A 12,813-nucleotide genomic window follows, 5' to 3' on the forward strand; every position below is an offset into this window, starting at 1 on the left:
AACTAATCATATTCAAAAAATCTAATTCAAGACAAATTCTACTCAAGTCATTAGCATTTAACTATATTGATACTTATATCCTATGGCTATATCAGAATACTATATTTATATTCTATGAATGGACCAGAATACCATACTTATATTCTATGGTGGGAGTAGAATATCATAGTTATATCCTATGGTCGGATCAGAATACGACACTTATATCCTGTGATAGGATCAGAATGCCATACTTATATCTTGTAGTTGGGCCAGATATAGAATTATGAGCTCAGAGTAGCAATACACAGCCTCTAATTGGCAGGGTTCATAACGTAGTCAGGCAGGGAGTCTAAATCTGATTAGTATCAATTTTTTTTTTTTTAAATAATATATTTCATAATTAAATCAAAATATACATGATTTCAGATCAGTAAACAGTTACAACAAGTATAAGAAAATATTACTTCAAAATTCCATATCAAATTCTACTCAAAACATATTTTTGTAAGAATCATAAAACACATAAATTAATTAATAATTTGTTCAAGATTCAAAATAATATTATATAAATAAAAGGCTAGAGAAGGTAGATTATTACATATCTCACATATACTTCAATAAATCCATATAAATCATAATTTCAAAAAATTTTCTTTTAAAATCTAATATCCAAAATCATAATTTTATCAAAAATTTAACAATAATTATTTTCAAAACAAAAATCTTAAATTCTCAAAGGGCTGGCTATACACGTTAGAATCCAACATCCCATCAATTTAATTTAGAGCATCAAATCGATTAACTATAAATTAAGAATCATGTTAGAATACTAAGATGCAATCGATAATAAAATCTCATGATGCTCTATCCAATCAAGAGAGAGATTAGTAAATTGTCTAAAACTTCAAAATAATATCATGAGTTAAAAAATAACGAAAGAGTCTAAATTTACCGGCTAAATTGATATTCCTCCCTTCATGTGAGATGTCTAGGGTTCAAACCTGGTGGTGGCAAACTAGCCATACTTTTCAAAAGATGAAAAGTGTAAATTTGTACAGTATAGTTCTTAGAAATGATCGGCAATCCTAAAGAGTATTTTTGATGTTATGCCGAGAAATCTTTATCCAAAATCTTTACCCAAATATTTTTTCATGTTACTTGTACTGTTCTTCATTTTGATGAAGTCATTTGACTCCCTATAAAAGAGAAAAGGATAAACACGATTTCCCCTTTTCTGCAGAATTCTCTTTTCTTTTCGTTTTTTACCATTTTTCAATCTACAAGCTAATGTGCCAATAACGAAAATTTTGCTTTTATGTTGTTCGACCAAAGATTGTATGTTGTTCTGTTAAAAATTTTGGTTTATACCTTCTCTTACCGTGCTTTCAGGTTCTGGCCAAACAACAGCAAGTACAATGTATATCATGGAAACGACAGGTTTGTAGATCTCGGTATCATCAACGACAATTTCTGCTTTATATTTCATAATTTAGTTTTCCCTTTGTATGCCAAATCGTCCTTCCTCAAATTTGATTTGACTTATCAAATTGTAATTTTCTTTTTCAGGTTGTTGCAAGCAAGAAGTGCCATCGACTGCCTACCTCTGTGGATTTGCTACATTGTCACAGCATGAACCAATGCAACATGAATGAAGAATGCGAAGCACCAGTAGTGTCTGGAGCCAATTAAAAGCTTGGGACAGGGTGGCCGTTCTTTCTCACTGTGGCCAGAAATGATTCCTTGGGGACTGGCGTCCTGAATGATTTTGATGGGGACCTAGTTTTCCCCTGTAACCACTGATCAGTTATCAGTCAAGACCATTAGCCCACTTGATTGCAGAACGATATTCCATTGCATTTAATTATTTCTAGTGGGAGGGAAAGAGGAGCATTATCTGGAAAAAGAACCACACAAGTGCCATAGAAAATTTGCAAGGTAGAGGCGCATCATAAAGGAGAACCGGACCAATTTATTCACCATACAAGTAGCATCGTATGGACAACATCAGACACAGGAAACTGTCCATTTTGACTACTATATGACTATACACATTTTGTTTGATGGTAAAAGCTAATTCCAAACAAGCTGGGAGGTCAGCAATCCAAAACAAGCTGCTTCCCCACTCCCAAATTATTGCCTGAAGAAACAACCACAAGCATTTGTTTTATCTTATGTGTGTTCTTCTTCGGCCTCTCCCTCATGCTGAGCTCAACATTAGCTTCACATCAGCATCTTCACCACACAGGATGTAGTTGCCGATGTATGACAATACATTGTATGCTGAACGAGTTAAGAAAAGTGGAATAAGTGGAACATTTTTTCTATTAAAAATTGTGAAACTATAAAAATTTACTATATTAATAATGACAACAGCAATCCACCCGATCCGAAAATTTATCTGCTTGGAGACAGATTCAATACCAAATTTTGCACAGAGTCGAATAATATTTCAGTTAAATTTATACAGAGTCATTTGATATTTTAATTAGCTGGATGAAAAGTAACATCATTGCAATAATATATTGACAATGAGTATACTCGTGCAAATTATACACGATCACATTAAAAAGATCATTTCTTATACCTGTTCAGATCAAATAGAAAATATACATTATATTGTACATTAATAACAAAATTAACTGAAATTACTGCTATGAAGCTAAAGAAAATAAGCTAATTATCATAATTTAATATAAATAATAACTAACACATTTTTCTTTAGCTTCTTAGGAAATTTTTAGCATTGTAAAAAATTCATGTAGGAAATATATGAATAATAGTCTAAATTGACAACAGACATTATTAACCATTATTTATAACAGCCTAGGCACCTAACAAATTGAATGGGCAATTCCATTGCAAGGAGCCTATGATTTTACATTAATGTATGTTTAATCTACCTATACTCTATCAAATTTTGGTTACTTTTTCAAGGTTTGCATGATCAGTGAACCAATTCTCAATCTAAATGCACCATAACATATTTGAACCTTAAGCTTTATAGGCACTGTTATTTTGTTTTCTCTACATGCAAGGATTTGAAGCATTAAAAATCAGCAGTGTACATACACACTAATCTTAATCTTTTGAGCCACAAATCCAAAGATTTCATGAGCAACAAGGGTATACCTACCCTTTTTTCTCAAGTCAAGGGGCACAAAATTCACCATACTGAAGTCATCAACCTACACAAAACCCTGACAAAAAAACATAAATCGTATATAATCAGCATTGAAAAAAATATAAAGAGCACAGTTTATACTACAGGCTGGACTGCTTCCATTCTGAAAGAGTAGCAGTCAGTCATATGAAATAAATGACGAGGATGATTTTGCGATCACCTAGAATACAGCAACTCATAGACACCCTAGCAAAGATGAACAGCTTTCATTTAATAAAGAGGCCAGTTCTTGCAATATTAATGTACCCATTCCAGAGAAGAATTCTAAAAACAAGATATAACAAGGTTTCTTGCAATATTACCAACAACAGTTCCTTGACTGAGGACAAAACGATGATGGGGATTTCTCTTCAATATTGGCACTATGAGGTGCTCTTATGGTAAGCTCCATAAAATTCTCTTACCTTCAACTGGGTTGAAATCCATAGATTCTTATCCCATTGGCTATTTTCAGAATCATACTATGAATATATCGAAATTCAATGGTAGAAAGGCTGCTCGATGAGGAACTGTGTAGAGCACGTCATGGTATAGTCATATGTTCCCTTTCCATCCATGAATAATAAATATGTCTGAAGAAGTTTGAATATCAATTGTTTAAATTATTCAGAAGATACTATAACTGCAGGTTGCATATAACAACTATATCCATAATTTTAGAGGAGGGAAATTTCTGGCTACAAGCTTTGACAGAACCTTGTCACCACCAAAATTAAACAGATGAAATGAATAAATTTTCAACTTGAGGCAGCAGTCCGATTAATTGCCTACAGTATATATTAACAGCGTTTGCCATACCGTGCCGAACCGGCCGGTACACTCCGTATCGTATCGGACCAGCAGGGAACCGGCATGATTCGGTCGGTAAATTCGGTACACCGGCGGTACGGAAGGTAAAAAGAGGAAAAGTGAGAAAGAGAAAGAGAGAGGAGGAGAGGGATGGACGTGGGAGCCGCCGGAGGCCGGCGGTGGAATGGCTGCGGCCGCCGGAGAGCTTTCGAGCCCCGTATCGCCCGATAGGGCTTTCAAGAGAGTGAGAAAGAGAGAGAGAGAGAGCACTCAGGGGGGGAGGAAGGACCTACCGGATGGACGGCGCCTCCGTCGCAAGGCCCCCAGTGGCCGGCGAGCCGATGCCGACGGCCTGAGGGTGGTGGTGCGGGCGGAGCCGACTCCGTCGCAAGGCCCCCAGTGGCCGGCGAGCCGATGCCGATGGTCTGAGGGCGGAGCCCCTCCGCGGCTCCGCCCCCTTTTTCTTTTTCGAAACAGACGGTCTGTTTTGATTTTTTTTTTTTGATTTTAAACTCATAAAGTCGGCAACTGCGTTGCCGACTTAATGAATTTTTTTTTTTAAAAACAAAAATCATGAAGCTGGCAAACTATTTGCCGGCTTCACTTAAAACTATCTTTTTTAAAAAATCACGAAACAGGGGCGACGCCCCTGTTTCATGCTCGCGGCGCCGCGCACGCGGACTGCGCCCTCCGACGGCCAGTTGGAGGCCGTCCGGCTCCTTCCCCTCCATCTTTTTCTTTCTTCCTCCTCTCTCTCTATTTCTCTCTCTTTCTCTCTTTTTCTTCTTCCGGTTCGGGTTGCCTTCATCGGTTCGGTACGATACGAAACCATACCGCCGGCCGACCGATACGGCCGACGGTAGTAGTTCAGCATATCTTGGTATATAATATGGTAATTTGATTGCAATAAAGGAGCCATGAAAGAAACCCAAAGCTTTGCATATGATTTGTCGAAAGTTGTGCAATATGATATTTGCAGATAATTATAAATTACAGATCTAAATTTTACAATTACTTGAGAATCTATTCTATTAAAAATTTGAGATACTTCATGGCATAAGAAGAAAATAAAGAATAACCCCAATGAGAAGAAAATATAGGCAAATTCTTATATAAATTCTTTCAGTTCCTGTTCTTGAGCATACCAATTCTGTCAAAGCTTTATTCAGCTTTGCAAATGATGGTGCCATATGCTGATTCAACTCTGACAGTGAAACCCATTGCTTTGGATTGAGGTAACTAAAAAGCAAAACAATAAAAGTAAGAGGGGCAACAAACAGTCATAGAAATAAGACAAAAGAACATGGAGATGGAACTCACTCCTGAAGATCCTTCTTTTTTGTTACTAGGTCCATGTTTGAAAGAATGTTGACATGGGGTGGTTCAAGCTGAACCATTGCAGAAAGAGATGCCATTCAACCACTTATATACTCGATCACGTCAGTCATGAACTGCAAATATGGAGAAGTCCAAGTATTCAGTAATATTCAAGGGTTCTGAGAAAGAAACGTATGCACAAAATTACTTAACATAAACCTGTGAATCAAGCAAGTATACAGCACAGATGTTGAAATTTTTACATTGTAGATGGTCCACAAAGTTCTGCGATCTAGGCCCATGCCATTAGATACTAGATAGCTTTATTTGCCGATAGTATTGTGTGAAACACCTTGATAGACATATCAAGCTAGTTTGAAAGTAGAAGAGTGTGTGGTTGGTTTTTTGTGTAAAAATTCACCTGTAACATATTCCACTTAACACCTTAAATAACTATGCTCACCAATCCAATAGCGTAAAGTTTTGCAATGTATCATTGGTGATGCCAGCAACAAAGTAGTGGCTCTTGAATCTAAAGGTAGAATGCTGAAGAAAAAATAATTTATTAGGAGTGATAAACCAAATTTAATTTGCCATGTCATTTTTTTGTTGAGCTAAATAACCCTGAGGCCATCCCATTATCATGGCTTGTTAACCAGGTGCTTGTAATCTTTGTACAAGTAAGGAAAGACAGGATATAGCAGGATGAGAGCATAGTTCTCATGATTTGTAAGGATAAGAGCAGGATGCGCTTAAAGTAACATCCATTACCAACAAACAGGAATCAACTAATTGTGTGATTGTGCACGAACATGTCATGAAATTAAATCTGGTCTATAGAATTATTTTGTAAAATTTATTTTTGTCCTAGTATTTGGCTGGTGAATAAACCAGGAGTTTTCAATTTTCAGTACAAATGAAAGATTATATGCAAAGTTTGCTGTCCTTTTAACTAGGTCATCTTTAGTAAGCCAAGAAGCCTCAGATGTATTTGGCTTAAATTTCAGTCTTAGAGGTGGATTAAAGGAGTAGAAGAATACAAGCCCTTATCTATATTTTTATCTACACCACCCTCACTTTGTGACCAAAGTTCAATGCATATGAGAACACAGAGAACATAAACAAGGGGGCGCTTCCAGGTTTCAATATTAACAAAAGCAGCAAAACAAAAGGATGGGTTAGAACGTCAAAATAACTAAAACATTTCTGATTTCTCTTTAGCTTCTTAGGAAATTTTAAGCATTGTAAAGTTATGTTCATATGCTATCAAAAGAAAATATATGAATACTCATCTAAATTGAGAATTGACATTGTCAAACATTATTTATAACAGCCTAAGCACCTAAAATATCAGATGGGCAATTCAATGGCAAGAATCCATGGTTTTACATTAATTTATGTTTTAACAACCTATGCCCCGTCAAATTTTAGCTACTTTTCAAGATCTGTCATGACCATGCGAATCAATTCTTAATCTGTATGCACCATAACATATTTTGGCAGTTCAGCTCTATCAGCCCTGTCATTTTGTTTCCTCCAGATGCAAGGATTAAAGCATTAAAAAGTCAGAAAGTAAATAGATAATACTTTTAATCAAAAGACTTCAGCACCATCTGAAATCATTAACCTAGACAAACCCCAGCCAAATACAGATAAATAGTTTAGGATCAGCATAGAAGGAATAAGATACATATAAAAACCAAAGTTTGATGCTCCACAGCGGGACTGATTTCATTCTGAAAGAGTACCAGTCCATCATAGGAGATAAATGATGAGGAGGATTTTGCAATCACCCAGATCTAGGCACCTCAAAGACAACCTAGCAAAGATGAACTGCTTTCATTTAATATAGGGATCAATTCATATTATCCTGTAAGTAAAAGAAATTATCATACCCATTATTGAGAAGAATTCTCAAAAAAAAAAAGTTAAACCAAGGTTTCTTGCAATATTACCAACAATAATTCCTCTCTTGAGAACAGAACTATGAATTGGATCTCTTCAATTTTAGTATTATAAGGTGCTCCTACAAGCTATTTTTAAAATCATACTATGAATATATTGGAATTCGATGGTAGCAAGGCTGTTTTATGTGAAACTTACCATGTGGGGCACATCATGTTATAATCATCTATTCCCCTTCCATGCACGAGTAATAAATATGTACAAAGAAGTTTGAATCTCAATTGTTAAAATAATTCAGAAGATACTATAACTGTAGGTTGCGTACAACAATGATATCCACAATTTCACCAGAGGGAAATTTCTGGCTACAAGCTTTGACAGAACCTTGCTGCCACCAAAATTAAACAGAAGATATGAAGAGCATTTTCAATATGAGGCAATAGTCCAATTAATTACCAACAGTATATAACATAGTAGTTTGATTACAATATAGGAGCCATAACAGAAACCCTTAAGATTTGCATATGATCTGTCAAAAAGTTATGCAATATAATATTTGCAGATTATGATGTGTTAGACAAGTACACCCCCTCCCCCCCACCTCCAGGGCCCCCGATTGGCATCAACTATTGCCACTAGGGCAAAAGGTCAAGGGTTCGATTTTAGTTGGAGTCATTTTTGAAGGGTTGGGTGGGAATAAGGATAGAATGGTCAGGATAAGCCTTTCTTTATTCTTCTTTTTTTTAATTAAAAAAAAAATCCTTTCAGAAAAGTTAATCTGTAACAGCTTTGTCACAGTGGCATTGCTTCTTTTTGAAAACACTAGCAGTGGATACTTTGATGGATAAACATACAGAAATTGATTGCTATATGACTCTTTTGTAACTGGATTAAATAAACTGCAGACAGCCCATCCAATGTATATGCAGTGAATCTGGATCACAATTGCCATTAATTAGTTGTGCTGGATACAATTGTGAGCAGCAATTCTTTGACAAAGCTTTTGCTTTTACTTTGTGATAAGTTTAATAACACTCCACTGCCTCTTTGCATGCACGCCTTCAAAGTAGATGAAGATCCCATCATAATTGCAAGTTGACAATAACAGCCATGACCTCCTCTAGATCAGGACTTCCTCCTCCTTGGCAATCCGAATAATGTGTCCAATAAGGTGAAGTTTAACAAGGTAGCTGGTTTTGAAAGACTTTCATTTGACAGATAGTCACTGCAGAAGATTTCATGGCATCTTCAAATTGTTCCCTGGCAAACATCTATAACCTCTTTCAACACAATGAAAGTGAACAATCAGCAAAACTGGTAGGCGAAATTCCAGCAATGAATAAATGAACATATTGTTACTCAATAAGACCTCAAAAAGAAGATCTATTTAATATGGTATCATATCCATCTTTCAAGAATAAAATTAACATTTGAAAAGCAATAATGCTTTGAGAGAAAATCTTTGCTCCTTTTTTTTGTGAAGAATATATGTGGCCTTATCTCATTTTTTCTGGCAACCTACGAATAAGTATGTACAAGACAATCCGCAGTGCAATAGTAAAATATTAGCCTCATTGAACAATCTTTCCTATATAAAGCCATTTATAATAGGCTAAGATATAATGCTATATTGATAACTTTTGCTCCAGATAACATCGAAACTATTCAATCAGGAAATATTTAGCAGCATTATCTTTTTATATAAGGTTTCAATTCAACTAGTAAACAAACTTGGAAAGTTCGTGAACACAGCAGCAAAAATATGACTGTCAATAAAATGCTAAGGTTGTCATCACATTTTAGCATATAGAGTAGTAAGTGGCAGTGAAAGACAAGTTGAAACCATAATTTGTAGTTTTCAGTAAAGGAAGTAAACAATACTACACCACAGTATAGCAAAGAAAATAAACAGTATTACACCATGGTAAAGGAGATGAACAAAAAAAGCACAAACAGGAGTAGTCTGAACAATCATCAACAGCTGAAATTGAACCAAGATAATAAGTATAAATAAGGCCAAACCTCAATTGATCACAACCAGTGGCCTATGTCATCACTACAACAGAAGGTGCTTGTGATACCAAACTCACAATCTGGAATGTCTGCATGAATTTGGATCCTCATTGCTTGTCACACTGGATGCAAATGCGAGCTGCAATCCATGCCAAATATCAGCACAATCGTTCCAGTAAGTTCAGTGATATCGACTTCTGCATTTCACCCTTCAGATTCACCACAATTCTACCATTTTCTTCAAAGAACATGTGGAACTTGTCTCTTCATCTGCTCCAAAGCAACCACGATCAAATTCAGATGCCTGGCTTCCCCCTCAATGGTGGCCATCGCAATGCCATTGTCTAAGGCAGAATACAGTCGTTCGGCACAACTCTTCCCATAACCATGATGTTTCCAGTTCCCTGACAACAACACTGGAGTAGGTCCACCGACATACAAAACCTATTTCCAGAACCATAGTTCCTAAAAAAGCTGGATCTGGCATTCAAGGCTAAATATTATTTAGTCGTCTGTCGGCACTCATGATAGAATCAGATCTCACAAAAAAGGCAACTCAGTTGAAATATCCATTTGTTGTACAATTATTAGCAAACTCATATTAATGATTCATGATGACTTCATCACTTTGCATGGTGCTCGGAAAAATCTGGAAGCAACTTCAGATAATCATGATACTGTCCATTCTTTGACAATGCCTCGAATACCTGAGAAGTAGTTGATGCCTCAAAAGAAAAGCTTTTCTCCTTCATTTTTCTAATAATTTCCATTGCTTTTGCTATCTCATTTTTCTCCAGCAAACAACGAACCATGACATTGAACATGACAGAATTTGCAGGACAATCAGATTTCTCCATGTCCAAGAGCAAATAATCAACCTCATCAAACAACCCTTCCTTTATTAGTCCTTTCACCATTATTGTGTATGTGACAATAGTTGGCTTCAAATCTTTGGTGGTAGGGATAGCATTGAAGAGATTTTTGGCTTCATTGATTTTACCAGCTTTAAACAAACCATCAATTAGGGTGGTGAAACAGATAATGTTGAGATTAACATCAGATGATAATGCATCCTGAAATAGCTTCATAGCTTTATCAATACACTGGTTTTTGCAAAGCCCATCCAAGATTATGTTGTATGTGTAAAGGTCTGGGCATACCCTAGCAGCAAGCATCTCGTCAAAGAATTTTTCAGCATCAGCAACCCTACTAACACGGTACAATCTAGCTATCATGGTGTTGTATACAATTGTTGTACACTGCACTCCATTACGAGGCATTGCATTAAAGAGACTCAGAGCCTCATCAATCCTCCACCTTTTGCAATATCCATCAATTAATATATTGTATGTTGCAGCATTGGGCTTATGGCCTTTTGAAACCATCGAATCATAAACTCTCACTGCATCATTCATTTGCCCTACCATACAGTAACCATCCATTAGTGTATTATAAGTAACAACATTAGGCTCCATACCCCCCTAATCATCTTTTCCAATAATCCATGCGCCTCTTGAACCTTTCCTTCTTTACATATGAAATTGATCAATGAAGATAGTGTCACGATGTCAGGACGGATTCCTCGCTCTATCATTTCATTTAGAAACTGAAAAGCCTCTTTCCACTTCCCCAATCTACCAAAACCACATATCATAGAGTTGTAAGTGATTACATTTGGGTGGATCCCTTGTGCAACCATCTCATCAAGGAGGCTTCCAACATCCTCCACTCTTCCAAGGTGGCATAGTCCATCTAGTAAAGTATTATAGGTAACAACACTAGGCTTCAAACCTTGTCGTTGCATTTTCTTGAATAGCTCCATAGCATCATCCATTTTTTGATTCTTGACGAGTCCATTGATCAAGGCAGAGTATGTATGACAATTAGGAGAAAGACCTTTATCTGACATGGAATCAAAGACTTTCCTTGCATCTATGAGACAGCTCTCCTGACAATATCCATGCACCAATGTAGTATATGAGATTACATCAGGTTTTTCACCTCTTTCATTCATCAAATCAAGTAGTTTATGAGCTTCTGCAGTCTTTTTATGCTTGCAAAGTTGAACCATCAGTATGTTGAACGTCACCACATCCGGTGAAAGGCCTCGATTGACCATTTCCTTGAAAATAGTGACAGCCTCTTTCCAGTGGCCTAAAGTGGAATGCCCATGAATAATGCTGGTGTAAGTGCGAACATCCGGGGCAACACCAGCATGAGTCATTTCATCGATCAGTTTAAGAGCCTTGCTTACAGCTCCCTCTTTGCAAAGGTTATAGATAATTGTGCTATATGTAACCACATCAGGTTTGCAACAACCATCCAAGGCGGCCATCTTCTGATGCAGCTCCAGTGCCAAGCCCATGCTACCAGTGCTGCACAGCCCCTTGATCAGAGCATTGTATGCGAACACATCTGGTTGACATCCCATCAGAGACATTCTATCGAACACCATGGCTGCTTCGCTTACCCTCTTCTCGGAGCAGAGACCATCGACAAGAGAGTTGAAGATTATGGCGTTGGGGACATGGCCACGTTTCAGGAGGTCCCCAAAGACGCCGAAGCCCAAATCCACCCAATTCATGCGACAGCAGCAGTTGATAAGGACTCCATATGTGTGGATGTTGGGCGGGATTCCTTGCAATTGATTTAGTTTGTTATATAGAGAGAGAACAGTTGGGTAATGCTTCATTCGACGGATGGCGTTGAGGAGGACGTTGATGGCATAGATGGAGGGTTTCGGGCTCGCACTCGCTGCAGTGTCAAACAAATCGATCGCATCTTCGATTGTAAGAGCCTCCAATCGACATCGTTCGATCACCAGGCTTTGCAACTCCGGGTTTCCACCCCGGGTGTTCTTATTGGGGGTGGTTTCACGAGAAGATGATGCAGCATTCCTTTTAGGAGATGGTGGAATGATGACACGGAGCTCAGTTCGAAAGGCAGCGGCATCTCTCGCTGAAGAAGAGAGGGGGAAGGAGGCGAGCAACGAAGAAGTCCTCCGCATCCCTGTATCTCTTTCAACCGAAAGAAAAAATTACGCAGATCTACCAGGTGTTTGTGATTTTGTCCTCTCTATTTGAACTGAAGAGATCACACAACTCCGGTCAGATAAGTCTCCAAGAGGCGGGTTTGGTTTCGTTTACGTACAGTGAGCTGACCGTTGGTATCCGGCAAGGCCTTATCCAGGATAGCCTGGTTCATATACCGAAACAAACTGCCAGAGCACTTGGCTACTTATTTTGATCGAAGACAGCGTTTTTCTTGCAAGTGTTGCTTGCGGTTCTGCCCCCGTGAGAGGAGAAACAAAAAATAAATAATAATATATATATATATATATATATATATATATATATATATATATATATATATATATATATATATTAAATAATAGGGATATAATTTAGATATTAAAAAATATATAATTATAAATATAATTTAAATAATTAAATTTTATAATTATAAAATTAAAAAATATTATTAAATAAATAATAAATTAAGTTAATAATATGTTTATATAGTTGTATATTTTTTTAAAAAAAATTAATAAATATTATATAAAATTATATAGAATAATATGTAAATTTGAATATTCGGATATGGATTGGATAGTTGTCTATCTATAT

General features: G+C 36.8%; 2 protein-coding genes across 2 annotated transcripts; both read right to left on the reverse strand.

Annotated features, from left to right (window-relative positions):
* Positions 1-1,931: 1,931 nt before the first annotated feature.
* Positions 1,932-12,470, reverse strand: LOC105055452 (uncharacterized). Its single transcript, XM_073246450.1, is given in 5 exon segments — positions 1,932-2,262; positions 3,116-3,179; positions 5,098-5,191; positions 5,273-10,670; positions 10,673-12,470. Coding segments are annotated over 2 exon segments (2,382 nt in total). The 5' UTR covers positions 12,195-12,470; the 3' UTR covers positions 1,932-2,262; positions 3,116-3,179; positions 5,098-5,191; positions 5,273-9,810.
* On the reverse strand, positions 2,180-9,517 carry LOC105055534 (GPN-loop GTPase 3-like). Its single transcript, XM_073246370.1, has 8 exons — positions 9,437-9,517; positions 9,265-9,326; positions 7,661-7,703; positions 7,500-7,562; positions 5,273-5,340; positions 5,098-5,191; positions 3,116-3,167; positions 2,180-2,262 (listed from the first exon to the last, which is right to left on the reverse strand). The coding sequence occupies exons 1-8, from the start codon at positions 9,515-9,517 to the stop codon at positions 2,180-2,182; spliced, it is 546 nt and encodes a 181-aa protein (XP_073102471.1).
* Positions 12,471-12,813: the final 343 nt, after the last annotated feature.

This window comes from Elaeis guineensis, chromosome 12 (genome assembly GCF_000442705.2).
Source record: "Elaeis guineensis isolate ETL-2024a chromosome 12, EG11, whole genome shotgun sequence".
Taxonomy (NCBI): domain Eukaryota; kingdom Viridiplantae; phylum Streptophyta; class Magnoliopsida; order Arecales; family Arecaceae; genus Elaeis; species Elaeis guineensis.